The sequence below is a fragment of the Pantherophis guttatus genome, chromosome 15, assembly GCF_059756535.1.
Source record: "Pantherophis guttatus breed Tessera chromosome 15, ASM5975653v1, whole genome shotgun sequence".
Taxonomy (NCBI): domain Eukaryota; kingdom Metazoa; phylum Chordata; class Lepidosauria; order Squamata; family Colubridae; genus Pantherophis; species Pantherophis guttatus.
The window spans coordinates 6,317,856-6,345,426 of NC_142077.1; the positions used below are offsets into that span (position 1 = coordinate 6,317,856).

A 27,571-nucleotide genomic window follows, 5' to 3' on the forward strand; every position below is an offset into this window, starting at 1 on the left:
CAAGGTTTCTTCCAACTCTGTTATTCTGTTACTTTATCACAAAAATGGACTTACCGAGCCGCGACTCCTTCTCGTCCTCATGCTATGCTTCCCACTGAGACCGTCATCTTCCTCTTTGACCGGCTTGAACATAAAGGGCGGCGGGTCCACCGGCTTCTCGATGGGAGGGAGCTCTCCGTACTTCTTGAAGTGGATGCGACAGTCCGTGCAGAGAAGGATGTTTTCCCGGCCCCCGTGATGCCAGTCCTTGGAGGCTGTTAAAAAAATGTACAAAAAAAAAATGCGATCAACCCCGGAAGAACGAATCACAGATTTAAAGGGGGGGAAGGGGTGTTAGCCCTGGAACCATTTTTCTCCCTCCTGGCACTTTTAGGGCCGCCGCAACGAAGCGAGTCAAGCTGTGGGAATGGGAAGGGGGAGGAAGAGATAGTGAGCGGGACAGAGGTGGGTTTCAGCAGGTTCTGACCAGTTCTGGAGAACCGGTAGCGGAAATTTTGAGTAGTTCAGAGAACCGGTAGTAAAAATTCTGAGTGGCCCCGCCCCCATCTATTCTCTGCCTCCCGAGTCCTAGCTGATCGGGAGGAAATGGGGATTTGCCTGATTCTGTTGATGTAGCCGTGTAACAATAAAGCAGAATTTGTTTCCAGTCTGGTCTACCAGGGATCACAGGACACCTCCCCCGCCAGGTAAAAAATACGTACTGGTGGTGAAGCAGTGACGACACGCATAGCCCTTCAGCTCCTGTTCGCTGTCCTCGCTGTCGAAATCATCTTCGCTGGCCGAACTCAAATCCACTAGGAGGAATTAAGAAGGGGACAGGGTAATAGATGCAAAGGAGCTTTGGCGCTAAGTGTACTTCGTCGATTTGTACGGTTTTATTGGTAATACATGTTTGAACCTTGTATTTTGATATGACCTATAGGCAGGGGTGGGCTGTTGGGGGTTCGGGAGAACTTCTAGCTAAGATTCTGTGCAGTTTGGAGAACCCCCAAATCCCCGTGCTCGGAGGGTCACGGAGTGTGAAAAATGGGCCTACTGGAAGTTCGGGAAGGCCGGAAACGGGCCTGTTTCCACCCTCCAGAGGGCCTCCAGAGCCTGGGGAGGCCGTTTTTGTCCTCCCGGAGGCTCGAGGAAAGCCTCTGGAGCCCGACTAGGCCACGCCCACCCAGCAACTGGGCAGAGAACCCCTGGCTAAAATTTTTGAAGCCCACCCCTGCCTAATAGGCTAATCAATAAAGCTATATCTATCAATAATCAAAGGGGACAGGGAGAGAGAGAGGGAAAGAAAGGAGAGGGAGAGAGAGGGAGGGAGAGAGAGAGAGAGGAAGCGGGGACAAAAAGAAACAAACTGATTCAGGGTATCTATCTTCCTTCTCCTTTTTGGGGGGGCTACACAGCAAGGAGGAGCAGCACAGAATGTAATACTTATGTGTGTCTTTTTTCTACTGAATTATGTAAGGAAGAGTAAAGAAACTCTTCCCCCCACCCCCGGGCCATGCCTCTTTCCTCTGGACACTCAATTTTGTCACCGCACTCACGCCTACCGAGATTTCCCTGGCATTGTCTCCAACCTATACACTATACAGGTAGTCCTTGCCTGACAACTTTCCATTTGGTGACCGTTTTAGAAATTAAAATAACATCGAAAAAAAGTGACTTATGACTGTTTTTCACACTTATGATTGTTGCAGCATTCCTGTGGTCATATGATCAAAATTAGGACGTGTCCCGTGTGTGTGTGTGTGTGTGTGTGTGTGTGTTCATTCAATGCCCTTTTGCGACCTTCCGAAAAGCAGAGTCAATAGGGGAAGCCCGTTTCACTCAACAACCGTGTTACTAGCTTCACAACTTCGGCGACTCACTTTAACAAATGTGGCAAGGAAAGTTGTAAAACGGGGGCAAAACCAACCCACTTAACAACTGTCTCACTTAGCAATAGTGAATTCTGGGATCAATTGTGGTTCTAAGTCGAGGACTGCCGCTACTGCTGCAGTCATAAGGGCTAGAAACTTAAATTTTCTTTTTTTCAAAGTGAAAGAAGTATATATTGCAGAGCAGGCTGAAGCCAGCACCCCCTTCAGTTGGGTTCTCCGCCTAGACAGAGAGCAGGTACAAAGCCTACCCTGTTTCCCCGAAAATAAAACCCAATTGGAAAATAAGCCCTAGCATGATTTTTCAGGATGCTTCTAATATAAGCCTACCCCCAAAATAAGCCCCAGTTAAGATGGTCAGCCAGATGGATGCATTTAGTACCGTATTTCCCCCAAAATAAAACCCAATTGGAAAATAAGCCCTAGCATGATTTTTCAAGATGCTTCTAATATAAGCCTACCCCAAAAATAAGCCCCAGTTAAGATTGTCAGCCAGATGGATGCATTTAGTACCGTATTTCCCCAAAAATAAGACCCAATTGGAAAATAAGACCTAGCATGTTTTTTCAGGATGCTCGTAATATAAGCCCTACCTCAAAAATAAGCCCCAGTTAAGATGGTCAGCCAGATGGATGCATTTAGTACCGTACTTCCCCCAAAATAAAACCCAATTGGAAAATAAGCCCTAGCATGATTTTTCAAGATGCTTCTAATATAAGCCTACCCCAAAAATAAGCCCCAGTTAAGATTGTCAGCCAGATGGATGCATTTAGTACCGTATTTCCCCAAAAATAAGACCCAATTGGAAAATAAGACCTAGCATGTTTTTTCAGGATGCTCGTAATATAAGCCCTACCTCAAAAATAAGCCCCAGTTAAGATGGTCAGCCAGATGGATGCATTTAGTACCGTACTTCCCCCAAAATAAGACCCAATCGGAAAATAAGACCTAGCATGTTTTTTCAGGATGCTCGTAATATAAGCTCTACCCCCAAAGTAAGCCCCAGTTAAGATTGTCAGCCAGATGGATGCATTTAGCACCGTATTTCCCCCCCAAAATAAGACCCAACCAGAAAATAAACCCTAATGCATCTTTTGGAGCAAAAATTAATATAAGACCCGGTTTTATTTTCAGGGAAACATGGTAGAAGCTGAGCCACAAAATAGGTTGTGCAGGTGGCTAAATGCGTCACGCTCAGAGACAGACCGAGCGCCTGAGCACAGTTCCAGTTTCACAGCCGGGTCCAGCCCGAAGTGGAGAAAACCACGACTTTCTGTTTGACCCCATGCATCTAAAACAGAGATCGATCCCCCCATCCCCCACCCATCTTTTCAGTTTCCTACTTACAGAATTCGCTGGAAGGAGGCCTGGAGGGGGTGTTAACCGGAGTAGAAGCTGTCCGGGTCTTAATTCTTCGAAAGACGGCTTGTCGCCGATGCCTGCGGTGAGCCCGGGAACTGGCAGCTTCCGGGGTTTTCTTCCAATAGTAATAGAAGGTGATCAGTTCTCCCTGGGGAAAAAAAGAAAATGAGCGGGATCGCAAGGTTAGCCGAGAAAGTTAAAGAAAAGGAACATGATTTTTTTTTTTTTGGAAAAATCAATTCCTTCAATTCTTTGTTTTTTAAGTTTTATTTTTATTTTTTTACAAAGATATCAATGCGTGAACACTGTAGCACCTGGGTGTCATACATTCTAATAAAAATAAAACTAGTAGAATTAATCATAGTTTTTTAAAAAAATTATTCATTTATTTTTATATGCCGCCCTTCTCCAAAGACTCAGGGCGGCTTACAATGCGTTAAGCAATAGCCTTCATACTTTTGTATATTTTATACAAAGTCAGCTTATTGCCCCCACAAACTGGGTCCTCAATTTACCCACCTTAGAAAGGATGGAAGGCTGAGTCGACCTTGAGCCTGGTGAGAATTGAACTCGCAGCAATTGCAGGCAGCTGGATGTTAAATGCTGCCTTAGTAGGAGGCATTAGCCTCCTACGCCACTCAGGCTCCTTTTACGTTTTAGTTATTACCTTCAATCAATTTATATATTTCTAATAATGATACACATTTATATGACGTTGCAGCCTGTTGTTATTCAATTATTCCCTGCTTCCTCTTGTTACTGCTTTTATTTTATTGTATAAAAGTGTATACACTGATATTCCCCCTTCTCTTATTTCTATCTCTTATTCTAACTTTTGCCTTGGAACAGGGGTGTGTCAAGGCCCACGGGATGGATCTGGTCCTGTGGGATGCTTAGATACTGGCCCAAGTTGCCACCCTGGAAGCAGAGAGGGACTGGCCTGGGATGCCTCTGCAAGTGAAAATGTAGCTCGGGAGGGCTGCCTCCACCACCACCCCCCCCAGCTCTGTTTTCACTGGTAGAGGGTTGCAGGAGGCCGTCACAGCTGGAAACGGAGCTCAGGAGTCTGTTTTTTTTGCTGCCACCACAGGTACCCCCGACATGCGTTCCCCCCCTCCCCTCAGGTCGAACACAACCTTGATGTGGCCCTCAATGAAACCGAGTTTGACACCCCCTGCCTCGGAGGGTAGGCCACGTTCTGCTCTCCTTTTCGAAGTTGCATTTCTGTATCCACCGAAAGTCTGTAGAGATTTTCAATTTCGAAATTTCAATTTCAAATCTTTATTCTCAGTGCACAATGTATGTACAATGAGATCGGTTGAGCTCCTTCAGTGCACACACCCCCACATCACAATACAACTCACAGTGAAGACAGAAAATCCCTAACTCAATAAATCGTATTAACAAAACACTCAGTCCTATTGTACCCGTGTGAACATGTTACACGTTGCACCGGCCCTGCAAGTCCATCGTACTACGTAGTTACAATGTTATTCAGTCATCCAGGTTATGGTTGTCCCAAAGGCGCTTGTTTTTTCCAAGAGGCCACTGGACTTTCTGTTGTTTTTTTTTTTCTTTGAAGACATTTTGCTTCTCATCCAAGGAGCTTCTTGAGCTCTGACTGGATGGTGGAGAATAATGGAAGGATTCAAAGCAAAAAGAAAGAAGTCGAGTGGGCTCCTGAAAAAGCACCTTTGGTTCATATGGATGGTTTTGAACGGTTGGCATTCCCGGCACGAGAAAAAAGTTAACGTCCCCGGTCCCTCAAGTTTAATCCTTCGCATGAATTAAAAGCCTTAAAAATAGCTAAAATTAGATAATTAAAAAGAGGGGAGGGGAAAGGGAGCGGCAGCTGATAACCTGGGATTGAAAAAATGAATAAAAATCCAGTTCTACGATCTCCTGCTCAAAGCTCTTCCCACAATACGAAAGCCGTAAGAAGACGATCTATTTATTTTCTTTATTTATTTTCTTTATTTATTTTTTTTTGAAATCTTCATGTACGGATGTTCGGATAATTAGGCAATCAAAGGGCCCACCAGGAGAAATCAGCAGTAATCCCGCAGCGTAATGAATCTGGCTCGGGTTCAGAATATCAGATTCGAAAGAGAGAGCAGGTGTAGTGGGGAGTTTTAAAGCCTGGTGGATGGATTTCAACTCCGTGTGTGTGTGTGTGTGTGTGTGTGTGTGTGTGTGTGTGTGTGTGTGTGTATGTTTCTAACTGACTTCTCAGAAGCCGACAAATCGGAAGGGACACTGCCTCCAATTGCCCACAAGAGGGTGCGTATGTCTCTCTCTCTCTCTCTCTCTTCCCCTTTCTTTCTCTGTCTCCCTCCCTCCCTCTCTCTCTGTCTCTCTCCCTGTCTTTATCTGTCTCTGTCTTTCTCTTTCTCTCTCTCTCCCTCTCTCTCTCTCCCTCTCTTTATCTGTCTCTCTCTGTGTCTTTCTCTTTCTCTTTCTGTCTTTCTCTCTCTCTGTTTCTCTCTGTCTCTGTCTCTCTCTCTCCCTCTCTTTATCTGTTTCTCTGTGTCTCTTTCTCTGTGTGTCTTTCTCTCTTTCTCTTTCTGTCTTTCTCTCTCTGTTTCTCTCTCTCTCTGTTTCTCTGTCTCTGTCTTTCTCTCTCTCTCCCTCTCTTTATCTGTCTCTCTCTGTTTCTCTCTGTCTCTTTCTCTGTGTGTCTTTCTCTCTTTCTCTTTCTGTCTTTCTCTCTCTCTCTCTGTCTCTCTCTCTCTCTCTGTTTCTCTCTGTCTCTGTCTTTCTCTCTCTCTCTCTGATCTAACCAATTCCGCAAACCTCAACCCCAACTGCCAGGTTGGGTCTCCTCTGGGTAGCTAACATTCATAGATGCCAAAATGAAGGTTTAGGCCAATGCCGGGCGAAGAAACCGGAGACAAGCCAGGAAAGGCAGGTTTGAAAACTCTGTCTTGGGAGGGTGCAACCAGGCCCAACTTGCTCCCTTAATGGCGATTGTGTCTGGCTAAGGAATTAAATGCTGGAATAAGAGTAAATCCGGGAGGATTATAGGGTTCCTGGGTGGTAGGGGACTGCCGTGCAGACAAAGGACCCGTCAAGAAAGCTTTCGGGAAGCGGCAGACGGGGAAACACCCCCCCCCCGTGAGTCAAGCCGAGGGAACATCAATCAAACACGCACTGCGTGTGCCCGCTGACATGGCTCACCCCTCGTGCATAAATCCAGGGGACAAAAGCCACCCGAAACATTAACGCAAGGAGTTGTGGATCAAAGGGAGGCCCTGGGTACAAAGGGGGGCCGCTTTGTAAATTAGCCAGCGGGGCCTGTTCTTTGGCGGCACAGAAGCCCACCGTCCGTCTGGCTGATCTCCCTTGCTTCCCCCCACCCTCCCAAGACCTGTCCTGCTCCTAAAATGTCCAGGCCCAAATAGAGACGGATCTCAACATCTATGGAGATACTCGGTCATACATGTTACAGTTGTCCCAAAGTTCTCCCCCCACCCCCCAAGAGGGGTGGACTTTTTTTCCCGCCTTTGAAGACGTTTCGCTTCTCATTCAAGAAGCTTCCTCGGTTCTGACAGAAGGCTGGAGAACGGAATATAAATCCTTCCATTCTCCACCCTTCAGTCAGAACTGAAGAAGCTTCTTGGGTGAGAAGCGAAAGGTCTTCAAGGAAAAACAAAGTCCAGTTGGCTCGTGGGGGAGAGGGGAAGCATTTTTGGGTGCCCCTCTAAATCTCTGTATCTCAGGTGATCCCTTTAAAACGTAAAGATGTGATCTGAAGCCAAGCTAGCTTTTAATGCTGGCTGGCGGGGGGATTCTGGGAGTAGAAGCCCATCCACAGTTGAGAAACACCTTGCGTGTGCCTAGTGATGCGTTTTACCTGTTGGCTGCACCACAGGTGATATCCTTTCAGATTAACAGATTATACAGAGTTGGAAGGGACCTTGTAGGTCATCTAGTCCAACCCTCCATCCAAGCAGGAGACCCCACACCATTTCTGACAAAATGGCAGTCCGTCTATTCTTGAAAGCTTCCAGGGATGAAGCTCCCATAACTTCTGAAGGCAACTTCTCTTCCATGGGTTGATTGCTCTCACGGTCAGAAAATGTCTCCTTATTTCTAGGTTGAATCTCTCCTTGTTCAGTTTCCATCCGTTGTTCCTTGTCTGGCCTTCGGGTGCTTTGGAAAATCGCTTGACCCCCCTTCCTCCTCTCTGGGGCAGCCCCTCAAATATTGGAAGATGCTATCCTGTCTCCCCTGGTCCTTCTCTTCACTAGACTAGCCAGGCCCAGTTCCTGCAACCGTTCTTCGTATGTTTTAGCCTCCAGTCCCCTAATCACCTTCTCTGCACTCTTTCTAGAGTCTCAACATCTTTTTTATAGTGTGGTGACCAAAACTGGATGCAGTACTCTAGGTGAGGTCTTACTAAGGCTTTGTAGAGTGGTATTAGTACCTCCCTTGATCTTGATTGACTCCCTTTATTAAGGCAATTTAGAATTGCCTTGGCTTTTTTGGCTGCCGCTGCACACCGTTGCCATCGGTACAGGCACTACTATGGAAAGTTTTTAAGTAAGGATGTCCTGGGATGGGGCCCGCCCTATTCCCCAGCAAGCTATAGCTTTAATTTCCTACTACTTTTTTTTGTTTTTATTTAGTTGTTTTCTCACATTTACATGGCCGCCCATCTGCCCCGAAGTGAGTCTGGGCAGCGTAGGATAAACCCGCTTCCGGCAACAGTCACTCCAGATGCTTTCAAAATTCAAACGAAGAAGTAAATAAATAAATACCGATTTTTTCCTTTGGAGACATGGATGAAAAGACGGATTTTCGGCTCTGATAAAAGAAGATTTTTAAGGCTGTTTTGGAAGAAAGATGCTGGGCCTTGTGGGCGACACTGCCCCCTAATGGCAGAACACAGCATTACGTGCCTGAACTTGGAGCAAAAGAAGGTTTCGGAATATGTTTGCTAAAATTAGCGACAACCGGCTGTGCTATATTTACACACAAGCCAGAAAAAGACCAGCCGTATGACAGGAAGGGAGAAGAGAAAGAATGACTAATGCAAACCAGAACAGGGAATTATTATTATTTTAAAAAGTAATTTAGAAGCACCAAATTGAAAAGATGAAAACGGGGGATCGACCACGCAGGCTTGCTGCCCTTCCGGCAACGCTAAATAAACAAGGTTTGTTCCTATTTCAATTGGCATAACTTTGCGCCATGGAGTTTTCAAGTGGCGAATCCGAGTCTTTGGATCTTTTCGGCTTGACGGACGATGAGGCTTGCACGTCCAAAAATTACCGGCCCAATTTTCCGGATGTTGGTTTAATTCAAACCTAGATGATTTGAACGAGAGGCCAAAGCTTTCTCACCAATTAGGTGGTCTGTCACCTTCTGAAAATGTACTGAAAGGATTTGTAGTTTCCCCCACCTCACAACGGTGACTTTTAACACCGAATGGCTCAATTCCTCTGCGAAGAATTTGCAAAATCCTCTTTTTTTGTTTCTTCTCCACCTCCTGTCAGGCGAAGTGAGATGACTTCCCCTTTGACTTTGTTAAAATTTGCTAAAACGACATTATAGAGCATCGCACACCAGAACAACTAGACACAAGGACACAGTTTCTTCCCCGCGTGCCATTGCTCTGCTAAACAACTCATTCCCACAACACTGTCAAGCTATTTACTAAGACCGTATTACTATTATTCTTCTCATCCTTCCTATTACCTATCTCCTCCCACTTATGACTCTAACCTTGTTGCTCGTAACATTACAATTTATATTGTTTTATTTAGTTTCCTAGTATGATTTTGATTGCTTATTTAGTATCCTATGACTAACACTAAGTGTTGTTTGTTATGATTCTTGATGAATGTATTTTTTATGTACACTGAGAGCTTATGCACCGAAGACAAATTCCTTGTGTTCAATCACACTTGACCAATAAAGAATTATCTTCTCTTCTCTTCCCTTATTCTATTCTGTCTATCCTATTTTCTATTCTATTCTATTCTATTCTATTCTATTCTATTCTATTCTATTCTATTCTATTCTATTCTTTCTGTATTCCTATTCTATTCTTTCTGTATTTCTGTTCTCTTCTTCTCTTCTCTTCTTCTAATTTCTATCGGTATTCTATTCTATGACTTTGATTGCTTATTTAGTATCTTATGACTATCACCCTGATCTGCTGTGCATTTTAATTTGGGGGATTTGGGGTTTTTAATTCGGATTTTAACATTTTAATTCTATTTATTGTTGGGTTGTTTTATTCTGTGAGCCGCCCCGAGTCCCTCGGGAGATGGGCGGCATATAAATATGACAATAAATAAATAAACAAAATCACTAAGCGTTGTTTGTTATGATTCTTGATGAATGTATTTTTTATGTACACTGAGAGCTTATGCACCGAAGACAAATTCCGTGTGTGCCCAATCACACTTGACCAATAAAGAATTCTATTCTACCCTACTCTATAGTCCTATCCTATCCTATCCTATCCTATCCTATGCTATGCTATGCTATCCTATGCTATCCTATGCTATGCTATGCTATGCTATGCTATGCTATGCTATGCTATGCTATGCTATGCTATGCTATGCTATGCTATCAACAGGGGGTTCCAGATTAAAAGCCCAATCTCAGGTTTGCCAAGGGAAGGATTTTGATTCTCGTCTTAGGAGGTAAACGGGTTTTCCCCCCCCCCCTCTCTCTCCTTTCTCTCTCTCTCTCTCTGCCCTTTCTGGTTTGTGCAATCTTATTATCTCGGGCGCTGCGGCATCAAAGTGGCAGCTCGTCAGGGTCAGCCTATATAATGTAGGCTGGCAGTGTTACATTTAATGATGGGTAGAGAGGGGCCGGGGTGGGGGCGGGGAGGGAGAAAAGACGGCAGGGCTGTTTTTAAAAAAGGGATCATCAGTTACATCTCTGTGTCTGTGTTTTTCCCAAGGTGATAATTGAATGACAGAGGATGGAGGAAAATCCATTTGGAGAGGGGAGGGGCAGACTGTTAAGAGAAAATGCTTCAACCCCCCCCCCCTTCTTTTTCATGTAGGGAAGCTAATGGCTGTCAGAGAAGGGGGGGGGAAGAGAAAGCTTCGTTCAATCTTAGTTTTTTTTTCCTGGAGCAATGGGATTATCTAGCATAATACAATTGGGGACAAAAAATGAGATCTTTGTTTTGGAGAATGGCCTCTCTGGCAGCCAGGAGCGTGGGACGATCGGTTTGTTAAACGATTTGGTCCATCCATCCCCCCCCTCATGTGTCCCCCCCCCACTCCGGTTAAAAAAGCAGTGGGGCGGCTTGTAAGCTCTCCCTCCGTGGTCTGCCCCCCCCCTCTAATTGTGTCTTAAGGCTTTCTGTCGGCCACCCTAAACTCCAGTCTTTATAATTCAGCGGCACTAAAAACAAAGCTGTAAGTTATTGGGAGGGGGGGAGAGACATTCATTACGGGAAGGGGAGGGAGAGAAATTGCAAGCAACATACTGCGAGGCACCTTGCTAATTAAAACTAGATTATGCTTGTCATAATAAACACTTACTCCAAGTTGTAAATCAGTGGCGGGTTTTTCTTCTTGTTGTTCGTTCGTTCGGAAAGACTTTGATACGAAACGGGGTGTGAATCTTTAGGAGATTCCCCGGACCACCTCTCCGCGACCATCTCTCCACGCCGGAGAGCTAGTCTCACATCACCAGGGCAGATTCCAGGTGTTGTAAATTTATATATATATATATATATATATATATATATATATATATATATGTATGTATGTATGTATGTATGTATGTATGTATGTATGTACGTACGTACGTACGTACGTACGTACGTACGTACGTACATACATACATATATATATATATCTGTGATGGCAAACCTATGGCACGTGTGCTGCAAGTGGCACGCACAACCATCTCTCCGGGCACGCGAGCCATCGCCCATTGCTCTTCCGGATTCCAGTGCGCCGGCCAGCTGGTCTTCACGTGCGTGTGAGTGCCGGAAACCAGAACAGCTTCCGGTTTCTGGCGTGTGAATGCGCACTGGTCTTCTGGCACACATGCGCATGCACAGACCAGCTGGTCAGTGTGCATGTGTGCGCCGGAAACTGAAAGGTCATCTTCCTGGCGCACGCATGCACACCGGCCTGCTAGTCTTCGCACGCAAATGTGCGTCAGAAACAAAAAATAAATAAAAATGAAGAAACACCGCGAGGTGAAGAAATTAAAAAAAATAAAAATACTAGTGTGCCTTGAAATGGAAAGATTTGACATTGAGACATTAAACAGAAAGTAGATACGGAATATTATCAAACATGGAATCTGTTTTATCAATGGTTGGGGAAAAAGGGGTCGTGGAGGAGATTCAGAATGCAGTATGTATTGTTAAGCAAACTAAATACCCAGACAACACGATGTTCATTAAGCACTAATAAATGTAATTAATTTTAAAAAATCAACTGCCTCCGTTTTTACTGTCTTTAAAGGACCGTAAGGTTGGCAGTTCAGCCTGTTACATCATGTCTAGGTAATCCTCTTTGTTTAATGACCATTTAATGACACTAAGACAGGGGTGGTCCTTTTATAACCCGTGGACTTCAACTCCCAGAATTCCTGAGACAGCTTGGCTGTCTCAGGAATTCTGGGAGTTGAAGTCCACAGGTTGTAAATGGGCCACATTTGCTCACCCCTGCACTACGACGTTAAAAAAGGAGACTCGTGACCAGTCCTTGCATTTACGACCATCGGGGGTCCTGTGACCAAAATTCGTGTGATGGGCAACAGTCATGTGTTTGCAATGGAGGCAGGGTCAGGGGTCATGTGGCCGCCATGGGAAACCTTCACAAGCTAAGTCAATGGGGGAACCTGAGTTTGCTTAATGACTGTGTGTGTGTGTGTGTGTGTGTGTTTTAAAATCAGGAGCAACTCATTTAATGACTGCAATGCTTAGTGACGGAGTCTTCCAATATTTGAGGGTCTGCCACAGAGAGGAAGGGGGGGAGGGGCAAGCTATTCTCCAAAGCACCCGAAGGCCAGACAAGGAATAATAATGGATGGAAACTGAATAAACCATCCCAGAATATAAACTGGGAGCAAACCCCGTTCCTCACTAACGCTGATGATGTTACCTAGTTGGGTAATGAAACATCTGGCTCAGAAAGCAACAAGGACCCCCCTCCCATCATGTATTCTGCTCCTGCAAACTGTGCCAAGATCAACTCTCACCACCTTTAAGCAGAAAGAACCTTTTTCGCTGCATACGTTTCATTGCTTATCCATGTGGACTAGAAGCATGATATTTCCCACTTCTACGGAAAACTCCAAAGCTGCATTTTGGCTCAGCTGAAGGCCACGTTTTCTGCACCAGTGGCTCTCCAGAGGTCTAATGAACAGCTCAAAGGTCTATTTCTGGACCGATCCCTGACTCAGGATCGCAGCTTTTTGAGATCTTCTCCATCATGTAGGGATCCACTGTCTAAATGCAGATCCGGCACCCCCCTTTTAGCTACTAAGGGGTTACTACGCACGAGGCCGGCCTCCTTAAATTGAGCATTTCAATCCCAGGATAATGTCCAACAGCGCGACTGGGGGACGGGAGACGGATGCACGAGAGGGGGGGGGAGAAGGCGAAGTAAATAAAACCGAAGATGAGATATATTCTGTCTTATTTTCTTTTTCTTTTTTTTTAAATACCGGTAACTAAATTGTGGCGCAGTTGCCATAGCTACCATCCATCCCAGCCTTTTTCCGGAGAGAAGAGTCCTTAGATGAGGTCACGTGAGATGCCCCGGCATAAGGTTGGAAGGGCAGGCAGATTCCAATTTTATAACAATTTGCCATAATAGGGGAAAAGAGATGAGAAGACAGTCAACTGGAAAGAAAAAAAAAAAAGAAAAAGAAAAAAGAAAAAGAATTTTTGTGTTGCGACAAAAGGGCTTGCTGGCTAATTCTCTGGTTGACACGGTGTGTCTGATGAGCGAAAACACCACATCAAAAGCTTCGAAGCAGAAGGGGGAGGGGGGGAGCTTCTAAGGACGACGACGGACAGCCGCAAACCAAAATAAGGAACAAGGAGCATTAGCCCGTCTCTGAAACAACGATAAAGCGGGCTCCCAACCCGTCCGTGCAGACAAAACAAGCTTTTTCGCCCAAATCGTCAATCCTTCTTCGGCCGAGGTTGACTCCTAATGTTCCCCGTTCAGCCTTATCTTGAGACGGCCTCCTCTTTATCTCCCTTTGAAGTCTTGGCAGTTGGGGGGTGGGGTAAAAAAACGAGGACTTCTCCAAGGCTGAACTTGAAAAGACCTTTTCTGTTGTCTTCCAAGATAGCCTACAGGAGGAGGAGGAGGACATCGTGCCTTCAAAGATGATGTTTAATGGCTGGCTTCGCACCTTGGCTAAGGGGTGGAAATGGGGATGGATTCCATCAAGATGTTGACAGGCAGAGGAAGGGCCCAAGATGATGTGAGAAGAGGAGAATAGCAGAGTTGGAAGGGACTTTGGAGATCTTCTAGTCCAACCCTCTGCTCGAGCAGGAAACCCTATACCTTTTTCAGACCAACGGTTGTCCAAATCTGTTCTTAAAAGCCTCCAGTGATGGAGCGCCCACAACTTCTGGAGGCAAGCTGTTCCACGGGTTAATTGTTCTCGCCGTCAGGAAATTACTCCTTAATTCTAGGTTGCTTCTCTCCGTGGTTACCCTGTTTCCCCGAAAATAAGCCTCAACCAGAAAATAAGCCCTAGGATGATTTTTCAGGATGCTTGTAATATATGCCCTACCATCAAAAATAAGCCCCGGTTTAGATTGTCAGCAGACGGAAGCGTTTAGTACCGTATTTCCCCCAAAATAAGACCCAACTGGAAAATAAGCCCTAGCATGGTTTGTCAGGATGCTCGTAATATAAGCCCTACCCCCAAAATAAGCTCCAGTTAAGATCGTCAGCAGACTGAGGCATTTAGTACTATATTCCCCCCAAAATAAGACCTAACTTGAAAACAAGGCCTAGCATGATTTTTCAGGATGCTCATAATATAAGCCCTACTCCCAAAATAAGTTCCAATTTAGATCGTCAGCAGACGGATATGTTTAGTACTGTATTTTCCCCAAAATAAGACCTAACCGGTAAATAAGCCATAATGCATCTTTTGAAGCAAAAATTAATATATGACCCGGTCTTATTTTGGGGGAAACACGGTAGTTTCCATCCATTGCTTCTTGTCCTGTCGTCAGGCGGCTTTGGAGAATAGGTTGACAGCCCCTTAGATACTGGAACACAAGATTTGGGTCACTCAACAGAAGACCAACTTTGGGATAAAAAGCTGAGATTCCCTTGTCAAGGATGGATGAGGTGGGTTCAAGGAGAGTTGAAAAGAAGGCGTGGGAAGAGAGAGGTGACCTCAAATAAACTTCTCGTGAAGGTCTGTTGCCTAATCGAAGGGCTTTAGTTAACGCACACACAACAGCTCTCTGAAGACGAGTCTGGGGCTGCTGCGACAAATAGTCATTTGTCTGTCTAGCCAGCATGCCATGGGCATCTCCGGCAAAGGAGGAAGGTGTCAAGAGTCAGCCTTCAAGACTGTTGCAGGTAATTAGTACTAACGGGATGATGCTCAATGTCAGACCTGGAAGCCATCTTTTGTATTTAGACCTGCCTTCAGACCTGCCGCGTTTACTACTGTGGGAAATTGGGAGGGGGATTGTATGGAGCATGGGTGTTATACAGTCATAAGAACATTCCTTTCTCAAGAAGTCAAGGCCACCTTGCCCTGTGCCTGGAAGGCTGGAACTGGGAGGCATCTCTGGTGGAAACGATGCTTGATTGGACCATGTGATGGACATGTGGGGGTTGGGTGGGGACTTGGACTTTCCTTTGGGTGGGGAAACTTTCAGATTCCGGTTTTCCCAGATGTGCCAATATGATGTCATACTGAGACATTATTAGATGTCATTGTTAGATGTAGAGACATTATTAGAGGTCTCTAATAAATTGTAGCTTTGAGGAAACTCAAACCTCGGAGTTTTCTTTCGTTGGGGGTGTTACTTGGAATCCTGACACTCAACCGATCAGTAGGTACAAAGGATCGGCAGACCGGAAACGCTGTTTCCTGCTAGAGGAATAACATGGAAGCATTCACACCACAATTGTCATCTGAAGGAAGGGGATGCCCTGTGGAAATTCCCCTGGCTGTGCCACTTTGGGAGGGAATCAAGGATTCGTCTATATCAGGGGTGTTATCAGAGGTGATTAGATCTGGCCGTGTGCCCCCTCCCTGAGCGCCGTTTTTGCTGACAGAAGGCTATCAAATCAAACTAAAAACAAAAAGGAGAAATGTTTCCCCTTTTGCATTTGAGCATGCAAGAAGGGACAGGAAAGGAGAAAGGGAAAGAGACAAAGAAAAAGAAAGAAAGATGGGAAGAGAGCACAGAAGGAAAAATAAGGGAAGAGGGGAAGGAAGAAGAATGAAGAGGTAAGGCTATATATATATATATATATAGGGACGCGGTGGCTCAGTGGCTAAGAAACTGAGCGTCGATCGAAAGGTCGGCAGTTCAGCGGTTCGAATCCCTAGTGCCGTGTAACGGGATGAGCTCCCGTTCCTTGGCCCAGCTCCTGCCAACCTAGCAGTTCGAAAGCACGTAAAAAAATGCAAGTAGAAAAAATAGGGGCCACCTTTGGTGGGAAGGGAACAGCGTTCTGTGCACCTTTGGCATTGAGTCATGCCGGCCACATGACCAATGAGACGTCTTCGGACAGCGCTGGCTCTTCGGCTTTGAAACGGAGATGAGCACCTCCCCCTAGAGTCAGGAACGACCAGCACATATGCGCAAGGGGAACCTTTACCTTTACGGTATTCTTGTCTTCTTTATATGCACGGGGAAAGCTGGAAAAATACGATCTTCGGGATACACCAGAAAGATCAATCCTCTAAAAGCACAAGACACAATAGATCCCCCACCCAATTTGCCTAAATCTTGCTCCTCCTTCCCGTTGCAATTCCATGCCTTCTTTCTCCAGATATTTATACTGTTAGCTGGTTGTGTCATGCACTGGCTATTGCCAAGGAGATAAAAGGGGTGTAGGAAATGCTTTACATGCCATCTGGAGCTTCTGGTGGACCTAAAGATACACAACTTTGTCTCGCCTCTCCACGTTTTTACCTAGAACTGAATCTTTCCAGATTTCCAAGGAAGCCATTCAATTTGGCAATGACCACGGTAAACACAACCAATCCTTCGCAAGTTGGTTTTCATTCCTGCTCTGAAGAAATTAGCCTCTGGGCTCTAGTTAAAAGCTTCGGGAGATAAAAGGCGAAGCAGATCAGATTTCTCTTCCAAGTCCTCTAAACAGCAAATAAATCCAAAGAGGCAGATGAGAGCGTTAACACCGGGGTCCTTCTTTTGATCCCCGTGTTGTTTTTCTTTTACGCTCTGTTTTTTTTCTTTTAAATAAACTTGAAAAGTGTGGCAACCCAAGAATTCACTTCTGAAGCAGGGAAGGAAATATCCGCCGCATCAAATGGCACCCGATAATAGCAGGCCCTGGGACTTGCCAGATCAATAAAATCCTTAAATCTCACGCTCGCTCGCTTGGTCTTCCACCCCTCGCCGGCCGTTAGAAGATGATGAAAAAAATAATAATAAATCTAACAACGCAACCTGCAAACGTATTGTGTGTCCTTGGTCAGGAACCGGTGCCCTGCAAAGAAAGCTAATGAATTAAACTCCGAGTGGTTTTATTTGTGGGTATTTCTGATCTTGGAAGATGGGGGGGGGGGAGCGGAGGGGAGTCCGGCCGTAGGAAGAAGCAATCGCAAAGCCTGGTATTATGTGAAGCCAAGGATGGAGCTTTTTGAAGGATAGTCATCATTATATGCTGGCAATAAAGAGGACAGCTGCGTGCGGGGCATAGCTCTTGAGAAAGGCTAACTGTCTTCCACAAATGCCGTGAGCTGGTGGAGAAGGCAAGAGTTTAGGAGATGACCAGGTTGAGTCTGAGGGAGGGAGGGAGGAGTCAAGAGAGTCATTATTCACGAGTGCCTTCTCACCACGAGAAATCTTAAGTCCACCTTGAATTCCTTCTCCCTTTATCTCCCGCTAATTTCCCTTGGCTGTTAGTGGTTCAGATTCTTGCGGAGAGCTTAAGGCTTACCGATAAATCTTTACGCCTGGATCTCCCGATTTCCTTGGTGGTCGACAAAGAGGAAAGGATTGAACCACACTCCAAGAAAGCAAGGAGGTTTCACCACAGCTTGTCTACACAAGGACGAGGGATTCTACCCCATCAGAATCTCTTTTGAATTTACCTGAAATGGGGAACACCTGAGATGTTACGGTTAGACTCCAGGAAGGAGGAAGAAACTAAAACTAGGACTAAGGCAAGCCGAGACAGGATGATGACAGCCTTGGTGGCGCAGCGGACTAAAGTGCTGTTAAAGTAGCACTTAGCTGCCAGCTGCCTGCAATTACTGCGAGTTCAAATCTCACCAGGCTCAAGGTTGACTCAGCCTTCCATCCTTTCGAGGTAGGTAAAATGAGGACCCGGTTTGTGGGGGCAATAAACTGACTTTGTATAAAAAAGAACACCGCTTAGGAGGGGCCAAAAGCCCTACTAAGCAGGTATATACAAAAGTATGAAGGCTATTGCTTAACGCATTGTAAGCCGCCCTGAGTTTCCGGAGAAGGGCGGCATATAAATCGAACCAATAAATAAATAAATAAATGAAGAGGAGGAGGAGGAAGACCAAGCTCTCTGCAGATGTCCATAATGCTCGGAAAGGTGGAAGGAAAGAGGAGGGACATCAGCAAGGTGGAAGGACTGTTACAGTAATGGCCAAAATTGTGAGAACCTTTTGGGAAAAGTGTATTTTTGAGGTTGGATGGCTAATAACACCACTTTTATTTTGGAGTTTCAAGATAATCCTATTCCACTGCTGGAACTGCCTGGGAATAGCTCAGACCTTCACCCAATTGAAAATCCCAGGAGATGACTAAAGAAACATGTTAGTCAGAAGCGGCCCCGCAATAAAACCCAGTTAATAGAAGCCGTCATTCAATCTTGGTTTCACATTAGAACAGCTGCAGAACTCAGAGACTTGGTTCCCTCCATGGGAAGAGGTTGTAAGGCCGTCATTCAAGCTAAAGGTTACCCAGCTAAGGATTAACTGACATGGGGATAATTTTTGTATATCTCGTTTTTTTCTATGGGGATCACTTTTGTATATCTCGTTTTTTCTACGTGTTTCACTTTTCTTCTTTATGCTGTCACTGCTATTCTAATCACACGCACCTTTCAGTTTGGGCACTTGATGTCTAAAAGGTTCGCCATCACTGGTATAGGGTTTCCTGCTTGATCAGGGGGTTGGACTAGAAGACCTCCAAGGTCCCTTCCGACTCTTGTTATGCTGTAAACGGATTGTGCCTCTCCCTCTCCTCCCAAAGCTCTTGTATCGGATTCCTTCTTCCAATGGGTCTATTTGTTTTAAAATTACATTAGGCTGATATAGTTTGCGTTTTGTTGTTATTTCCACGTTTAAAACCGGATTTTTTTTAAAAAAAAACAAAGGGGTTGCTCGGATTCCCTCGTTTGAGCTAGAGATCAACATCTAGAACTGAGAGACATCTCAACGGGTCGAAGCAGCTGGAAGAGCGCAGTACAGATGGTCCTCGACTTACAACGGCTCATTTAGCGACCGTTCGAAGTTACAAAAGCACTGGGGAAAAAAATCCTGACTTAGGATCGTTTTTCCATGCTTACGACTGATGCAGCATTCCCACCCCATGGCCACGTGATTTACATTCAGATGCACGACCGCTGGTTCGTATTTATGACGGGTCATGAGGTCCCCCTTTGGCGAACTTTCTGACAGGCAAAGTCAAAGATCATAAAATGGGGGAGGGGAGCGCAAAGTTCACTTAACCACCGTGTCAGGTCTGCCATCGTCTTGCTTAGCGTCAGAAATGTTGGGTTCAATTGCAGCCATAAGTCAAGGACTACCTGTAAGATGTTTTTAAAAGATCATCTGGCAGCTGGCGGAAAGAGTGTTCAGGTTCTCCCAATAGGGAAAGAATCACACACACACACACAAAAACAACCACAGACACACAAATGAAGACCCCGTGGCCTTTGGAAACAACCCTAAGTATCATAAGGGTCCCCCAGCTGAGAAAAGGCTGATCGTGACTCAGGAGTTCGACCGTTCTCCAAGCCAGGGAGAGAGTATTTGGGGTGGGGGGTGGTTCCTGCGATATATTTTGCTTAAACATGACATTAGGCTGATAATAGTTTTGCATTTTGGAGTTGGAGGTCATTTCCACGTTTTCAATGCGGCAAGCGGCTTGCCGAGGCCTCGATAACCATAATTTAAGCCAGTGAGTTTGTTTGTTAGCCGGGGACATTAAAAATAAAGTCATCATCAATGACAGGAATAACAGGGGAGAATATAAATATCCTCCTGCTCTTTAGCTTGGGGCCGTGGAAAAAAAAAATAAAGCCTGCATCAAAAAGGAAAGGCTAACTTGGCCCTTAACGGAGGAGGAGGATGACCAGGGGGAGTGGAAGATGAATAGAGGAGGAGGACAATGAGGAGGAAGAAGAGGAGGAGAAGAAGAAGAAGAGGAGAAGGAGGTGGTGGTGGTAGAGGAAGAGGAAGAAGAGAAGGAGGAGAAGGTGGTGGTAGAGGAAGAAGAGGGAGGAGAAGAAGAGGAGGAGGAGGAGGTGGTGGTAGAGGAAGAGGTGGTGGTGGTAGAGGAAGAAGGAGGAGGGAGGAAAAGAAGAGGAGGTAGTGGTAGAGGAAGAAGAGGAGGAGGAGGAGGAGAAGAGGTGGTGGTGGTAGAGGAAGAGGAAGAGGAAGAGAAAGAAGTGGTGGTGGTAGAGGAAGAAGAAGGAGGAGGAGGAGGGAGGAAAAGAAGAGGAGGTGGTGGTAGAGGAAGAGAAAGAGGAGGTGGTGGTTGAGGAAGAAGGAGGAGGAGGGAGGAGGAGAAGAGGAGGAGGAGGTGGTGGTAGAGGAAGAGAAAGAAGAAGAGAAGGAGGTGGTGGTAGAGGAAGAAGAGGAGGAGGAGGAGAAGAGGAGGAGGTGATGGTAGAGGAAGGAGACGACCAACCTTTGAAGATCATGAAACCAAATTACAAACGCCGATTACAAATTACAAACACAATTCCAACCTTTTTCAGCTTACAAAATAAAGGCTGGCTTTTAAAAAAAAAGTTGAAAAGGAAAAAAAAAAGAGAGAGGAGAGGGGATTTTTTTCCATCAACCAAATGATGGGGAGGAAAAAAAAACAGGAAGGGAGGAATAGGATGGGGGGAACCATCCCTCTAAAGCAAATCCCGAAAGGCCTTAGCCAGCAAAACCATCAAAAACCGCAATGAATGTCCTCGAGGTTATGGGTCAAACTACTTCGAGCACTGGCATGTGAGTGCCAGGAAGGGATGCCCAGGTGTGTGTGTGTGTGTGTGTGTGTGTGTGTGTGTGTGTGACAGAGAGTGTGTGTGACACAGACCTTGCACACAATGCACAATGCAGGGAGAAAGCCAGACACCCCTTCCCCTTCTACGGCAGTATCTTTCTCTCTCCCCCACCCCTAAATTTTCACTAGCAGCGGCTGGCTTGGCATCAGATCAAGGGCTTCGTCCTTGGCCATCCCATTTTAACTTCCAACACACAGGAAACCTGCAAAACGGAAAGCAAACATCCGAGGTTTCGGCCTTCCTGGGCTAACTAGAAAGCAGAGCCAGCAGCATGAATACCTTGGGGGGGGGGGGCTGATTTACGGTTTACGGGAAAGCGTGTGTGGGCGGGATCCTGGTTTTATAGTTTGGGGGGGTGGGCATGATGGCAAGGAGAAGGGGGGAGGGCTTCTCGTCGTTGGCAGATTTGGACTATGGGGCTCCGTCTTCTTAGTCCCCCCTGCCCAACCTAGCTTTGGGGGCCGGGGAAATGGAGAGCTTCGCGGGCACTCTCACAAAATGGCCGCAGGGTAGGTGCGGCCAATCGCAGACTATCCAGCTAGCAAAAAGGCCGAGGAAATATGGCTTGTATCCCCGCTTTAAAAAACAAAAACCTTTACAGGTGCCTGTAGATGTGGAGAAGTTTAAGGGAGCGTTCCCCACATTTTATTTTATTTTATTTATTAAATTTATACGCTGCCGATCTTGCAGTTGGAGGAGACTCTGGGCGGCTTACATTGTAATAAAATATAGAGCTATTAAAAAAATTATACTTATAAACACAGATTAAAATCACAAAAGATTAAGAACGGGAAGCTGAGAAAAATTCTAAAAACAGGAGGAGCAGGGATATTGATGGCTCTCTCTCTCTCTCTCCCTCTCTCTCTCTCTCTCTCTCTCTCTCTCTCTCTCTCTCTCTCTCTCTCTCAAACACACCCTGTTTCCCCCTAAATAAGACCTCCCCTGATAATAAGCCCAATCGGGCTTTTGAACGCATGGCAATAAGGCCAAGAGCTTATTTCAGGATTCAAAAAAATATAAGACAGGGTCTTATTTTCGGGGAAACACGGTATATATTATATCTATCTATCTATCTATCTATCTATCTATCTATCTATCTATCTATCTATCTATCTATCTACCTACCTACCTACCTACCTACCTACCTACCTACCTACCTACCTACCCTGTTTCTGGGTCTTATTTTCGGGGAAACACGGTACACTCTTAACCCCTAAGTACAATGTTGGGTACCCAGACTATATATATGAAACGTTGAATAAGCCTGACCTTCTGCTCGTCTTCAAAACTAAGTTCTGCAAAGAACCCTGGGAAATGTAGGCCTCTCTAAGCAATCAGAGTTCTCGACTTGACAGGGGAAGGAAGATGGGACCACAAGCCAACTACCAGTAGTTTAGACCAACAGAAATAAAGAGAAAGAGAAAGAGAGAGAGAGAAAGGGGGACACAGAGAGAAGAGAGAGAGAAAAAGAGAAGAGAGAGAAAGAGAAAGAAAGAGAAAGAGGAGACAGAAAGAGAGAAAAAGAAAGAGGGCGAGAGAAAGAGAAGAGAGAACAAGAGGGACAGAGAAGAGAAAGAGAGAGCAAGAGAAGAGAGAGACAGAAAGAGAAAGACAGAGAAAAAGAAAGAGGGACAGAGAAAGAGAAGGCAGAAAGGGGAAGAGAAAAAGAGAAAGAGGGATAGAGAAAAAGAAGAGAAAGCGAGAGAGAAAGAGGGACAGAAAAAGAGAAGAGAGACAGAAAAAGAGAGAGCGCGACAAAGAGGGAGAGAGAGAGAGCGACAGAGAAAGAGAGAGAGAGAGAGAGAGAGGGACAGAGAGAGAAAGAGAAAGACAGAGAGAGAAAAAGAGAAAGAGAGAGGGAGAGAGAAAGAGAATTTTGAGGGTTTTAGAATGGGATGAAGACACACAAGCTGGCAGTACCCACCTCGGCTCTCCTAGAATGCCAATTCCCACCCCCAAACCCCCAAAATATCCAGGCGCAGGCTAATAGATGCCGCACCTTCCTTGCATTTTGGCAACAGATAGGATGAGGAGAAGGCACCAGCGGGCACATTCTGCCAGGCCCAAAATTGGAAGACGGAGTAAAAAAAAAAGAGGGGGGGTGGGTGGGAAACGGACAGACAGACATGGCATCCAGAGAGCCTTGAATAGCCCGTAGTACCACCCCCTCCCTGCTACTGTTAATATCCACCGAGGGGAAGCAGTGCTGGCTGGCAGAGGAACAGGGCGGGCGGGCGGGCTGCGAGGGAGGGGAGAAGGAAAGGAAAATCCGGCTTGTTTATGTTGGCAGCCGCTTCCCAGCCTAATGGAAAATTTCAGCTTCGGGTGCATCAGGAGGCTGAGCGAAGGAAAGCATACAAGTTACGAAAGGAAGGCTGGAAGGGGAGGGGAGAGAGAGAGAGAGAGAGAGAGAGAGAGAGAGAGAGAAGGGGGGGGAGTCTTTCAGCTTCAGTAAAAAGACATGCTTGCACGGCACGTCCTGGGCGTGCGTGCCTGGAACTCTGTGCGAGCCCAGGAACTCTGTAAATTAAAGAGGGCGAGAAATCTCAAGCTCCAACCCCCCCAAGGGCGAGGGATTTAAGGCTTTCTTGCAGCCACCTTCCTGGAAGAAATGCTGAGAGGACAAGGAAGGTGGGGGGCTGTCTCTTAAACCCAGCTCGCCTGGCTAATGTCGTCCATCTGTCCGTCCGTCCATCCCCCTCAGGCCATGTGAAGCATTGCAAAGGGTGGATTATGTAAGGCCAGATTATACGCTCACCAGTTTAAGAGGTCGGCTATTTATGTGGGGAGGTTGGGGGGGGGTGAAGGAAGCAAGGCTGGCAAGGAAAGGACTGCAAAACCTCTAAGGCACGGCCTGCTTTGCACTCACCGCCCCGGGTGGAGGTCACCAGCCGCCCTACGCCCCCCCCCTCAAAGCAACAGTCACAATTGAGGCCATGTCTTTCCAGCTCTCTTAATTATTTATTATTATTTATTAGTATTATTGGTTCGATTTATATGCCGCCCTTCTCCGGAGACTCAGGGCGGCTTACAATGCATTAAGCAATAGCCTTCCTACTTTTGTATATACCTGCTTAGTAGGGCTTTCGCGCCCCCCCCCGATAGCTACCCTGTTTTCCCCCAAAATAAGACATCCTCTGATAATAAGCCCAATTGGGTTTTTGAGAGCATGGCAATAAGGCCAAGCACTTATTTCAGGGTTCAAAGAAAATATAAGACAGGGTCTTATTTTTGAGGAAACATGGTCTATCTATCTATCTATCTATCTATCTATCTATCTATCTATCTATCATCTATTCTGTCATTTCTCTTACACACATCTATCTCTATCTCTATCTATCTATCTATCTATCTATCTATCTATCTATCTATCTATCATCTATGCTGTCATTTCTCTTTCACACATCTATTTATCTATCATCTATCTATCATCTCTCTCACACATCTATTTCTATGTATCTATCTACCTACCTACCTACCTAATCTATCTAATCTACCTACCTACCTTCCTATCATCTATCTATCTATCTATCTATCTATCTATCTATCTATCTATCTATCTATCTATCTATCTATCTATCTGGGAGGGGGGTGTTTAAAGCTATATATAAAGCCTGCCCATCAGGAACTTGCCCCGCAGCCACACAAAATGGCTTTGACATATGCTGGAGGGCTGGAGAGAGGGAGACACTCCTCTCTGTCAGATGTGCCTATTCCGAGAAGTTTGATTTACAAAGCAAACATTCTCGCGACTTCTATCTCTAGCTGCAGGCTCTTTCAGATGTTAAAAATACTCTCTTATGCCTAGAGAGAGAGAGAGAAAGAGAGAGAGAAAAAAAGAGAGTTGGAAAGCAATGCATTTTGGGGCTTAGAAACCGCTAATAGCATAGCAAAAATACCTGGGAAGGAATTAAGCAACTAGAGTTTAAGAAGTTTTGTTTTTTTTCCCCCCCCTCTCCCATTCCAAGCAGGCTTATTTATTCTACGTGGTCTCTGGGATTTTTGGAGACAAGTAAAATTCTTCCATAGAAAATGGCAAAAGTGGGGAGGGGGGGAAACAAAAAAAACAGCCAGTTTTGTGGCTCCTTAAAAGCTCGGTCAGTTAAAGCTGGGCAGGTGAAATTTTGGAAAAATTTGCAGGTCTGGGCCAAACCTCAGGAGAGGAGGGTCTCGAATGCGTTGTCGAATGCAGCTTTAAAGAGATAAGAATTGCCGTTTCCAGGAGATGTGGTTGGGGGCAGTGGTGAAATCCAGCTGGATCTATCTGGCTCGCACGAACCGGTAGCGCCAGCAGTGGGAGGCTCCGCCCACCCGCCGGGATGTCATTACATCCCTGTTTTTGACTCTCTGCGCATGCGTGGAAGGCTCTTCGATGAGGCGCGTGCACTCACATTCCCAAACCGGTAGCGAAGGTAAGCGCATTTCACCGCTGATTGGGGAGGGAGAGAGAACCCCCCCCCCCCCCGGATCTTCAGTTCATCTATATCTATGCCAGGGGTCTCTAACCCCTGGGCCACGCATACAAGCAAAGTCCCATCCACGGGATGCAGGCAGCATGCGAAACCACGACACCTCCGGTCCACGGAACCGGTCCCTGGTGCCACTGATCTAAAGCCATAAAACGATCTGGTTTTGACTTAGTTTAACGTGCGAGAACTGGACCGATGCTTTGATTTCAGTACCGGCCTAGCCTGAGGTGTGCCCCCCGCCCCAAGATATACTGGGAAAAGGGCCACTAAAATCACACAGATTTATTCCAGACCTAGCCACAGCAAACAGAATCGTGGGCACCATGTTGCTTCTGCTGTCTTCTCTCTCTCTCTCTCTCTCTCTCTCTTCTCCAGTTACCAAGTTCATTAACTACTACGGGAACTGTCATCAATGACACCCCTGTAAATTTGTCAGCAGCTGATATGGACACAACATATCAAGCAGTTCTTGAATGTGGAAATGCCCAGTCTTTAGAGCAATTAAACAGGTTTTGAAATAAAATAAACCAGAGTTTATTGGGAGTAAATGGGAGGCTCAAGATTGGGTGAAATTAAACAATTAAACCTTTGTTTGTTTGGGTGACATCTGGGAATCTTTTCAAGGGGACAGGAAACGGTTCTTTTTGGGAGCTTTTGGGAGCTCTGTTTGGAGAAGAGAAGTTAAGCGAAAGAGGCTTAGACAGTGGGAATTAAATTCCATGCACTGTTTGCTCCTCCCGGCTCCTGATGGAGAAACTTCAAAAGAGGGTTTTTTTTTTTTTGCTCTGCTACGTTGTCCGGTGAAATCCGAGCACTTCCGGTTCTCTAGGGTGGCTCAAGTTCTAAGTCAAGGGCTGGATTGAAGCATTTCAAAAGAGACGGCTTCTGAGGAAGTGCAGAGTGCTCTTCCACCTGTCCCCAGCTGAGCCCAGCTCAAGCTCCCTCATCCTGGATTAGAGCCCAGTGGTTCAAAATGGCAATAACCAGAGTGTCCTTGCCCATCATCCTGCCAATAAAAGTGCGTATAGTCAAGGCGATGGTTTTCCCAGTTGCAATGTCTGGCTGTGAAAGTTGGACCATAAGGAAGGCTGAGGGCCAAAGAATGGAGGCCTTTGAACTCTGGTGCTGGAGAAGTCTCCCGCGAGTCCCTTGGACCGCAAGGCCATCCAACCGGTCAGTCCTAGAGGAGATCAACCCTGACTGCTCTTTAGAAGGCCAAGATCCTGAAGAGGAAACTCAAATACTTTGGTCACCTAATGAGAAGGAAGGACTCACTGGAGAAGAGCCGAATGCTGGGAACGATGGAGGGCAAAGGAAGAAGAAGGGGACGGCAGAGAAGGAGGTGGCTGGATGGAGTCACTGAAGCAGTCGGCGTGAGCTTAAATGGACTCCAGAGGATGGTAGAGGACAGGAAGGCCTGGAGAAATGTGGTCCATTGGGTCGCGATGGGTCGGATATGACTTCGCAACTAAAAACAACAACAACAAATTCTTCTCTTGCAAGTTTGGACTGTGCCATGCAGAACCTCACTTGAAAGAATCCTGACCCACGGGCCACGGGCATGCTCATAGGGTAAAAAACAGGTTACTTCCTGGTTAAAACCAGGAAGTAATGACGATTGGATGGAGCCTTGCGCCGCCATTGCTACCAGTTCTCCGAACCACCGTCCGCCATCACTACCGGTCCAAACCAGGAGCATTTCACCCCTATCCTGACCCTCTTCATCCCCTCAATTTCAAGCAAGAGGAGGAAGGGGAAAAGAAGCAAGGAGAGAAGCAGTTTTTCCCATCACAGTCTAATCTAGAGCCCAGAAGTCAATAGGCCTGGAAGGGACCTCAAAGGTCTTCTAGTCCAACCCTCTGCCCAAGCCAGGAGTCTCACTCTATCCTGATGCAACAGTTGGTCCCGTCTATCTCCTAAAACCCCCAGCGATGGAGTTCATCTAAGTTACCTTCTAGGCATCAAAAGTCCCCAAACTGTGGTTTTTAAACCTTGAAACGTAATCACGGATCGCCACAACAAGCTCGTGTTTCCTGCCTTGCGTCTTGGTCTCGAAGCCGACTTTGAGAAAGGCAGGAAGCAAGAGATGACGTTATCCAAGGGGGGGAAGTCACTGCTAGACGGCACCTATCACATCTGTAGCATCTCACCCTTAAAAAGGTTGGGCCTTGAGCATATAAATTAAAGAATAATAATAATAATAATAATAATAATAATAATAATAATAATAATAATAATAAGGCAGACTACTGAAAAGAGAATACACGATGTTTGCCTTTTTACCTTTCAGCATTTTATGGAGTTGTAAGATAAAATAAGATGCAAAACGGGTAAGTAAATAGGAAAGCAGTGGGGGGGGGGAGGGAGGTTGCATTTAATCAAGTTCATCCCGGTTTGGTTTTTAAAAGAAGGAGGAATGGCGGTGCTGTAATCT

General features: G+C 45.9%; 1 protein-coding gene across 10 annotated transcripts in view; it reads right to left on the reverse strand.

The window, feature by feature from the left end:
• Positions 1–27,571, reverse strand: part of RERE (arginine-glutamic acid dipeptide repeats) — a 267,303-nt gene that overhangs the window by 12,402 nt on the left and 227,330 nt on the right. For all 10 annotated transcript variants that reach the window (XM_087878886.1, XM_087878881.1, XM_087878883.1 and 7 more), the window contains 3 exons: positions 3,219–3,381; positions 702–794; positions 55–254 (listed from right to left, as the gene is read on the reverse strand). In XM_087878886.1, the coding sequence (XP_087735012.1) occupies positions 55–254; positions 702–794; positions 3,219–3,381 (456 nt within the window). The remainder of the gene's footprint in view (positions 1–54; positions 255–701; positions 795–3,218; positions 3,382–27,571) is intronic.